At 43.9% G+C, this 10,102-nt stretch overlaps 1 protein-coding gene across 8 annotated transcripts in view; it reads right to left on the bottom strand.

The window, feature by feature from the left end:
* WDR62 (WD repeat domain 62) overlaps positions 1 to 10,102 on the bottom strand; it is a 53,548-nt gene that overhangs the window by 20,647 nt on the left and 22,799 nt on the right. For all 8 annotated transcript variants that reach the window (XM_015564819.1, XM_015564818.1, XM_015564820.1 and 5 more), the window contains exons 10-13: positions 7,758 to 7,895; positions 5,871 to 6,049; positions 4,180 to 4,271; positions 2,062 to 2,187 (exon numbers count right to left, since the gene is read on the bottom strand). In XM_015564819.1, the coding sequence (XP_015420305.1) occupies positions 2,062 to 2,187; positions 4,180 to 4,271; positions 5,871 to 6,049; positions 7,758 to 7,895 (535 nt within the window). The remainder of the gene's footprint in view (positions 1 to 2,061; positions 2,188 to 4,179; positions 4,272 to 5,870; positions 6,050 to 7,757; positions 7,896 to 10,102) is intronic.

The raw sequence follows: 10,102 nt of genomic DNA, 5'->3' as shown, positions 1-10,102 counted from the left end.
CGTCCCCGGCCCAGGCCTGCAATTGGAGGGTGATGGGGGTCAATGCCTGAGGGCTCCCAGTATGTGAGAGGGGGCAGTCTGGGCTGAGGGACACCCCCCCCACACACACCCAGTGCACGAATTTCGTGCACCGGGCCCCTAGTTAATAACAATGTACCTACCTATATAGTTTAAGTTTAAAAAATTTGGCTCTCAAAAGAAATTTCAATCGTTGTACTGTTGATATTTGGCTCTGTTGACTAATGAGTTTGCCGACCACTGTACTAGGCTATAGGAATTTTTCAGTTCCATTATGTTATAGAACCACCTTCATATAGGCAGCCTGATATTGATCAAAATGTTGTCATATGGCACATTTTATATTCTGTAAACTATATGTACTATCTTCTACTTGTTTGGACACGCCTCACAGGAAAGAGTTAGAAGACTGAGTCCTTCTTTAGCAGGGTAGTTTCAGACAGGTTAGGACTGACTGGTGCCCAGTTTATATTGACTATTGTCAATGTTTTGAGCATAACCAAGTGAGCCAGCCTGGCAGAGTGGGGCACTTAGGAGCTGGATTTAGAAGCTTCATCCTCTCAGACTGGCTGGGGCTCTAATGAAGGCCCACCTTTCAGAAGGTGGCCTAAAGGACCAACTCCTGGCCCAATTATCATCTTTCTTGGATCTAGACTATTCATTAAAGGTGAGGTCAGTGCCCTGGCTGGGTAGCTCAGTTGGTTAGAGAGTCATCCCCATACACCAAGGTTGTGGGTTTGATCCCTGGTCAGGGCACATATAGGAATGAACCAATGAATGTATAGATAAGTGGAACAGCAGATCTCTCTCTATATATATATTTCTCTCTTTCTCTTCCTCCCTCTCTTCTTCCCTCCATCGCTCTCCTCTCTCTCAAATCAATCAATAATTTTTTTTTAAAAAGGTGAGGGGGGAAAAAAAAGGTGAGGGGCCAAACTGCCAGATTTGTTGATTTATTCTAACTACCTCTAGCCAATGGAAAGAGCAGGGTTTTAAGGATGTCTGAGAAGTTTTAGTTGATCAGCTTTTGTGAGGTCTTCATCAAGACACAAAACATAGTTAACTTGTTTTTGCTCAGTGTCCTATTACCTTAGCTAGAGAGGCAGGGCAAGAAGTGGGGAGGACCAAGGGACATTAATACATTCTCAGTCACAACATTATATGTAAATAACATTTCATAGACAAGAACTTAGACTAGATGAATGTATTCTCCCATGAATATATACTCTTTAAATAGAATTTTGAACATGTTCTTAGTCTGATCACTTACATCCCACAGGGCCTGCCTTCCCTCCCCTTGGAACTCCTGAGGGACAGGGATCTCCATACTGAATCTTTTCAGTCTTGGAAGAATCACTTTGATTTCCTGATTGAGCATGGGCTATGGAGAAAGACAGCCATAGGCAAGATCCTAGGCCTGCACCTACTAGCTGTGTAACTCTGGCTATAAAATGGGTTAAGGAAGGGGATACTACTGGGATGGCATAAGGATAATCCCCAGCAAAGAATTAGCCTCCAGCAATTGTCACTGTTGCTTATTTTCCTGTCAATGTCACCAGTGCTCATCCTGTCCTCTCATAGGATTGGCACCCTGATTTCTTTTTGGGGACCAGCACTCATCTAATGCCAGTCCTCCAGGATCAGGAGCGGAGGTAGGCGGTGGCTGGGCACATGAGCGTGACCGGGCCAAAGAGAACCCTCTAAAGCCCTGGCACCAATAGCTGATCTGTAAAGGGCAGGTGCCTCAAACCAGCAAAAGGGAAGTCGGTTCCAATTTCTGCCAAAATGGATAGGAAGAGGGGAGATCTCTCTCCAGTGGCCCAGTGACAACCAAGATCCTGCCCTCCAGAGAAAAGCATAGCTAACAGAGGGAAAGAGTCCTAATAATTTAATTTTTAAAAATTCAACCTTTGGCTCCAGCTGTGTCTGAATCTAGAGTTTGTTTCTCCCTTTTTTTGGTCTAAGCTGAAGAGTTTTTGCTGTTACTTGCAGCCAAAGGAACCCATTAAATGAGGTGGTGGAAGTGGGAGGGAAGGGACTCACCTGCAAATTTGATGGCCGTGATGGAGGAGGAGTGATCATCCAGGGTCTGCTCCAGGTTGTAGTTCTTCTCCACGTTCAGCACATGGATCAGTCGGTCCCGACTGGCCGAGGCAAGCAAGGTAAGCCCTGTGAGTGGAGAGGGTGGCCCTGGGTTCCCCGGAGACTACTTGATGCCTTGGCCTCCTAGAGAGCAGCATGGCTGAACTTTCCAGTCTTTGGTTCCAGCAGACATTGTAATAGAGCCCAGCACTCCTTCCTACACCTTGGCATGCCAGGTGAAGCCCTATTAACTTCTCAGCTTCCCCCAAACACTGCCCCTTCACTCTCTGAGCTCTGACTACATGGGCCTTGTCCAGGCCTTATTGACTACCAACCCACTGCCACACTTCCTTCTATCACTAGGCCTTCCCTGCTGGACCCTTTATTTATTTATTTTTAAATATATTTTTATTGATTTCAGAGAAGAAGGAAGACAGAGAGAGAAATAGAAACATCAATGATGAGAAAGAGTCATTGATCAGCTGCCTCCTGCATGCCCCATACTGGGGATTCAGCCTGCAACTCAGGCATGTGCCCTGACTAGAAATCAAACCATGACCTCCTGGTTCATAGGTCAACGCTCAACCATTGAGCCACTCCAGCCAGGCCCTGCTGGCCCCTTTAGACAGTGCCTACGCTGTTCACCTAGTACATCTGAGGTCTAACATACGACTAGAGGTGGAAGGGAACTCAAGAAAGATAAACTGAATAAAGAGAGATTCAAAGAAAGTTTAGTGGGCTAGAGGGTGCCAGGGAAGGAAGAAGGAAAGAAGAGCATGGGAAAGATCATTAACATATGAGGATATACCTCTGCCTAAGTTACATTTCTACCAAGAATGTATTATCGAATTCAATTTATGAGGAAAACAGACAAACCCAAATTGAAGGAAACTCTATAAAATGATTGGTCTAGCCCTGGTTGTGTTTCTCAGTGGTCAGAGTGCTGGCCCATCCACTGAAGGGTCGTGGGATCAATTCCCGGTCGAGGGCACACACCTGGGTTACAGGTTCGATCCTGGCAACCAATAGATGCGTCTCTCTTATATTGATGTTTCTCTCTCCCCTCTCTCTCTTTTTTCTCTCTCTCTCCCTCCCTCGTTCCCTCACTCTTTCTCTCATGTGAACCTGGATTGGAAAAACAAAGGTGCTAAAAGGACAATATTGGGACACCTGGCAAAATGTGAATAAGGACCATAAGATAGATGACAATATAGCATCAAAATGAAACTCCCACATTTGATAAGCCCTAGGAAATGCTCACAGAAGCATTTAAAGGTGAATGGGCATCATACCTACAATTTACTAGTACTCTCAAATAGTTTAGTAAAAAAGAGAATGTATATGCTATTATTTTATTACATGTGTGTATATATACACACAAACACAGAGAGAGAAATGGAGAAAGGGGAAGCAGATAAAGTCATTATACAGTCACAGAGTCAGACAGAATTTAAAAGAAAAAAACGTGGAGAATCTAACTAAAGAGTATGTGGGTGTTCATTATAATATTCTTTTTTTTTTAATTGATTTTTTACAGAGAGGAGGGGAGAGGGATAGAGAGTTAGAAACATCAATGAGAGAGAAACATAGATCAGGTGCCTCCTGCACACTCCCTAGTGAGGATGTGCCTGCAACCAAGGTACATGCCCTTGACCGGAATCGAACCTGGGACCCTTGAGTCCGCAGGCCGACGCTCTATCCACTGAGCCAAACTGGTTACGGCCATTATAATATTCTTGTAATTTTTCTGTAGGCATTAAACCTTTTTGAAAACAGCATGTTTAACTATCAATCTATCTTCATTAGCAGAGGATGAACTTATTCATACATTCGGCATTCACCTCTTCGGGGACTGGGCACCAGGGTAAGCAAGTCAAGTCCAGTCCTGCCTGCCAGTGCCTTGCTTTCTGGAGTCCTAGTCACCTTGGTCCCAGGGCCCAAGACAGGGGCCCTTATTAAACACAGGACTTCCAGCTGTCATTCAGAGTCCTACCAGATACCAATTACCCCTCTATGTGGCTCTGCCGGGGGGGGGGGGCACTCCCCTGCCTTCCCCCTGCCACCCTCCCATGGGCTCACCAGTCTCAGGCTTGGAGTACTCCAGGCATAGCACCTCAGCATCATGGGCTTCCATCTTGACCAGCTCATCCATGAAATGCAGCTCATGGATCCTGGGAGACATACATTGACTGCTATACCCTTCTCAGAGGGCCCTCCCACCCCTGCTCCCACCCCGGGCACTCTGTCATTGCCAGGCAGGTGACATGGAGAACTAGTTTAGAGATACCCAACCACTGTTATCATCTAGAAACATGTCATCTTAAAGGAAATGTGGGAGTATCACAGTGAGCACCCAGCCCTTTGTGGTTCCACGGGCCAGATCTAGGACAGTCCTCTGGGGAAAACAAGGGTTAGGGCAGAGCTGTATCAGAGGTAATCCCAGAGGGAAGGGGGAGCAGGGGCCAGAGGTCATATTCAAGGATAGAACCTATAGGGGGAACATTTGATTCCAATCTGTCATTCTTAAAGAGTCTTAAATCTAGACTTTCCTCATTCTCTCCAAATGAAATAAATCAAGAGGTCATCCAGAGTTGAAATAAGAGACAATCATCCCAATTTCTTTCTCTCTACATATGTAATCTTAGCCTAGCCCAGGGGTGGGCAAACTTTTTGACTCAGGTAACTGTGGGCACAGAGACTGACGCTGCTTTTTGGGAAAGACGTGACAGGCTCCCTGCCTTTATGGACTTTGCTGTAAAGTACTGCTGTGTCTAATGGCTATATGGCCACTGGCTTCTGCAATAAAGACTCCTTCTATACCCACAACTTCTCATGGCTTCTCCGTCCAAGACAGGGGTGGGCAAACTTTTTGACTCGAGGGCCACAATGGGTTCTTAAACTGGACCGGAGGGCCGGAACAAAAGCATGGATGGAGTGTTTGTGTGAACTAATATAAATTCAAAGCGAACATCATTACATAAAAGGGTACGGTCTTTTTTTTTTTTTAGTTTTATTCATTTCAAACGGGCCGGATCCGCCCCGTGGGCCGTAGTTTGCCCACGGCTGGCCTGGCCACTTGGCCTCTTAACTCAGTTAACCCATCTGAAAATGGGGTTGATAGCAGCACTTACATCGAGGGTCAATGAGAATACTAAATTGGTCGTTACACACAGTATCAGGCGAGTGGCCAGCCCGGGGTAAGAGTGCTATGCCCACATAGCTCTTGTTACTGTTTTTGTCATTCATGGCAGACAGCAGCCCACTGATACATTCTGTTTGCCTCATGTGGTGGTTGATATCAAAACAGTTGCCAGCATTTAAAGAAATAATAGAATTTTCACAGAAAAAATCCTGCACTTTCTGTTCTTCTTGGACAATGAGAACACATGACAGCTTAGAGGATGTGTCTCCAGTTTCCCTGGCCCATTCCATCCCTTGATAGCCCCAGTACCCATGTGGTCACAGCTGTCATTCATCAACTTAAACCTGGTCCCTTTAACAGGGCTCATATGCCACCAGCGCCTACTGAGCCAGTAACATCTTGAAAAACCTCTGCAGTGAGGTCCCAGTAGCTACTTCCATCTCAGCCCTTTTGGAAGACACTTCTTTGCATAAGTTCCAAGGGGTGGCTGGTAACAGAATTACTACTCACAGCCCCTCATTCTCAATGAGTAGCTGGAAGTGCAAAGGCCAGGGTTCCTCCCCACCACCCCGAGTACCTGAGCCTGAACTGGAAAGTATACAATGGACACCCACAAGGGCCCACTTGCCTCAGATTTCCACTTCGGTCGCCTGAAGCCAAGTGTTGGCCATCAGGACTGACTTGCATGACTCGTACCCCGGCTTTCACGTCCATAGGTGTCCCATTCTCACTACCCCGGTCTGGGAAGTGTGACATGTCCTGAAGGTGCTGGATGTCATTCTCTACATACACTACCTTCAGTAGGGTCTGCAGGAAGGAGAGGGCTTAAGTCAGTACTGTGAGATGGTCTGAAACACCTCTGAAATTTTGTATCCCAAGAGCCAGTCTCCCATTCTTCATTAGTAAACAGAACTCCAATTTTGACCTGGGAGGTTCACTACTCAGAATAATAACTATGTTTCCCAGCCTTCCTTGCAGCTAGATGAGGCTCTGTGAACAAATTCTGGTCAATGAGATGTAAAGCAAGCGAGAACCCTTCTGCTTCTTTCTTGCTGCCTGAAATTCACTGATATAATGACCAGAACTCTAGCAGCCATTTTGGATGATAAAGAGCAGAGTGAGAGCTAGAAGGCTCTTGAATCTCTGAGGGCTTCTTGCAGCTGCCATAACAGGAAGAACTGATTACCTCTAGACTATTTTCATGAGTCAGAAAACAAAAAATTTTACCTCTTGTTTTGGGATTTTCTATTGTATACAGCCAAATATCATATGTATATCACAGGTGCAGAAGAGAAGACGCTATAGCATTGGGGTGGAGGTTGAAGGGAGTAGTAAAGGAATACCTGCTATATACTCCCTACATTAATGACCTTTTTAAAAAATATATATATTTTATTGATTTTTCACAGAGAGGAAGAGGGAGGGATAGAGAGTTAGAAACATCGATGAGAGAGAAACATTGATCAGCTGCCTCCTGTACACCTCCTACTGGGAATGTGTCCGCAACCAAGGTACATGCCCTTGACCAGAATCAAGCCTGGGACCTTTCAGTCCACAGGCCGATGCTCTATCCACTGAGCCAAACCGGTTAGGGCATTAATGGTCTTTTTTCCCCAGCACCACTGACTTCTCACCAATCTCTTTCCCACCTCGGGGCCTTTGCACAAGCTGTTCCTTTGGCATGGGACACCTTCCCTGCCCCTCTTCACTTCTACCAATCCTACATATCTCACTGTAGTTGTCTTTCCTCCAGGAAGTTGCCCCTGATGCCACAAGTAAGATCAGATGACTCTGTTATATATCCTACTAGCACTATGCAATTTTCTTTCATGGTGCTTACCATGCTTATGATTATATCACAATTTGTACAGTTATTAGTTCACTCTCTGCCTCCCCCCACTAGACTGTGGGTGCCATGAGTATAGAAGGGTCTATCTTAGTCACTGATGTGTCTCCAGCATGTAGCATACACAGACCTTAATAAGTATCTTCAGAATAAACAAATGCATGATTCAGGTCTCAGTTCCTCAGAGAAACTCCCTTAGTGACCTAGCAATACCAAACATTTCTTCAGCAAAATGTTTACTCCCCAGCCTCACCTCATGGCTCTCTCTGGGGTCCTGCCAGCACCCCTACCCATGGCCTTACTGCATGGCGGCTAGTTGACAAAGGAAGCCCCTGCCTGGCTTGGTTGATGGACCTAAGAGTTCTCCTAAGGATCTCTAACTTAAGACTTGGGGAGCAATTTCTCTTCTGTTGAGTATGTCAGGTTGCCTGGAGTGGCTGGGTAGACACACCTGGACAGCAGCTGCTCACTGGCAGAAAGAGAGCTATTCTACTCAGAAGGAAAGAGAGGGAGAGAGAGAAACAAAAAAGTAACCTGCCTTGGTTTCTGGTTCCTGCCCCGAGTGCAGGCTAATAGCAAGATCCTATAAAACGTCCTCCTGTCTCAATGTCCTAGCTTAAAGCAGGTTTTTGTTCTTCCTAAAAGATGGTTCACCTTGAAGTCACTCACATTACTGAAGATGTTTTTCTGCCAGGGAGAGTCAGGGCTGCTATTTATGTTCCAGAAGCGAATGGTGTTGTCTGAGGAACAAGTCAGAAAAGATCCAGTTGGCAGACAAGCTCTCTGATCTTCAAACTCAGGATACACCTACAGTTCCCAGATAACAAGGCAAAGGGCAATTCATTACAACCATTTCAATGACAGCACTATGATATACTGTTGCATTTTGGTGGGGAAAAGCAAGTTGCAGAGCCCTAGCCAGCATGGCTCCCTGGTTGGGGCATTGGCCCGCACATCAAAGGGTCACGAGTTTGATTCCAGGTCAAGGGCACCTCGTATCTGGGTTTCGGGCTCACTCTCCACTCCTGATCGGGGTGCCTATGAGACGCAACCAGTCGATGTGTCTTTCTCACATTGTTTTTTTTTCTCTCTCCTTCCCTCCCTCTTTCTCTGAAAAGCAATGGAAAAAATATCCTCAGCTGAGGATTAACCAAACAACAAAAAAGTAAGTTGCAGATAAATAAGCATAATTTAATGCTTTCTATGTTAAAAATAAGCAAGAGAAAAGGGACACAAAATGCTCCATATATCGTCCATGTGCCCCATCTTCAGCCCAGGCCGTAAAACATCCCCACAAATAAACATCCAAGAAAAATTGGCAACTCTCCAAACATAAAAGGAAACAAGGTACCATGAGCAAGCAGCAGCAGAAACATCAGACAGAATAAAAAATAACTATGCTTAATATGTTTAAAGAAATAGAACTTTGACAAGATTGAAAGTACGAGTAGCCAACCAGAAACTATAAAGAATAACTAAGCAGGGTTGAAAAAGAACAAAATAAAATGGTTTCTAGAAGTGAAAAATAAACAAGGGAAACAAAAGAATGAACACCCCAAAATTGATGTATTTTTTATACACCAATAATGAATTCTCAGAAAGAGAAACTAAACAATCAAATTCACTATGGCAACAAACAAAATTAGGATACTTAGGAATAAACTTAACCAAGGAGGTAAAAGACTTGCATTCAGAAAACTACAGGACAGAAAAAAAAGCACAAAGTTGGAGAAATATCAATACCAGATATCAAGTTATACTACAAAGCCACAGTAATCAAAACAGCCTGGTACTGGCACAAGAGGAGGCATATAGATCAATGGAACAGAACAGACTTCAGAAATTGACCCAAGCCATTAGGCTCAATTAATATTTGACGAAGGAGGCAAGAACACACAATAGAGTCAAGACAGTCTCATCAATAAATGGTGTTGGGAAAATTGGACCAATAGATGCAAAAAAAAAAAGAAAGAAAGAAACTAGACCACCAACTTATACCATACATAAGAATAAACTCAAAATAGATAAAAATGTTTAGATGTAAGTTGTGAAACCATAAATATCCTAGAAGAAACCACAGGCAACAAAATCTCAGACATCTCTCATTGCAATATGTTTACGGATACATCTCATAGGGTAAATAAAACTAAGGAGAAAATAAACAAATAGGACTACATCAATATAAAAAGCTTCTACACAGCAAAAGAAACCATCAACAAAACGAAAAGGTAGCCCAGTATGGGAAAACATATTTGTCAATGTTACATCTGATAAAGGGTTAATATCCAAAATATGTAAGGAACTCATACAACCTAACAAAAGGAAGACAAACAACCCAACTAAAAAATGGGCAAAGGATCTAAGTAGACACTTTTCCAAAGTAGACATATAGATGGTCAAGAGACATATGAAAAAATACTCGAAATCAGCGATCATCAAAGAGATGCAAATTAAAAGGAATATTAGGTATCACTTCACACCTGTCAGAATAGCTATCATCAACAAATTAATAAACAAGTGCTGGCCAAGATGTGGAGAAAAGGGAACCCTAGTACCAGAATGCAGATTGGTATAGCCATTATGGAAAACAGTATGCATAACTCATGGACACAGACAATAGGGAGGTGCAGACCTGGGGTCGGGCTAGAGGTGTCAATGGATGAAAAAAGGAGACATATGTAATATTTTCAACAATAAAGATATCTTTTTTAAAAATTGGGCAAAGGACCTAAACAGATACATCTCCAAAATGGACATACAGATGGCCAAGAGACACATGAAAAAATGCTCAAAGTCACTGATCATCAGAGAGAGGCAATTAAAATCACATTGAGGTATCACCTTTGACCTATAAGAATGGCTACCAACAGCAAATGACAAGTGCTGGTGAGGATGTGGAGAAAAGGGAACTCTAGTACACTGCTGGTGGGAATGCAATCTGGTGCAGTCATTATGGAAAAACAGTATGGAGTTACCTCAAAAAATTAAATATGGAACTGCCATTTGACCCAGTG

The sequence above is a fragment of the Myotis davidii genome, unplaced genomic scaffold (genome assembly GCF_000327345.1).
Source record: "Myotis davidii unplaced genomic scaffold, ASM32734v1 scaffold681, whole genome shotgun sequence".
NCBI lineage: Eukaryota > Metazoa > Chordata > Mammalia > Chiroptera > Vespertilionidae > Myotis > Myotis davidii.
This window is presented reverse-complemented; position numbering and strand designations above follow the sequence as displayed.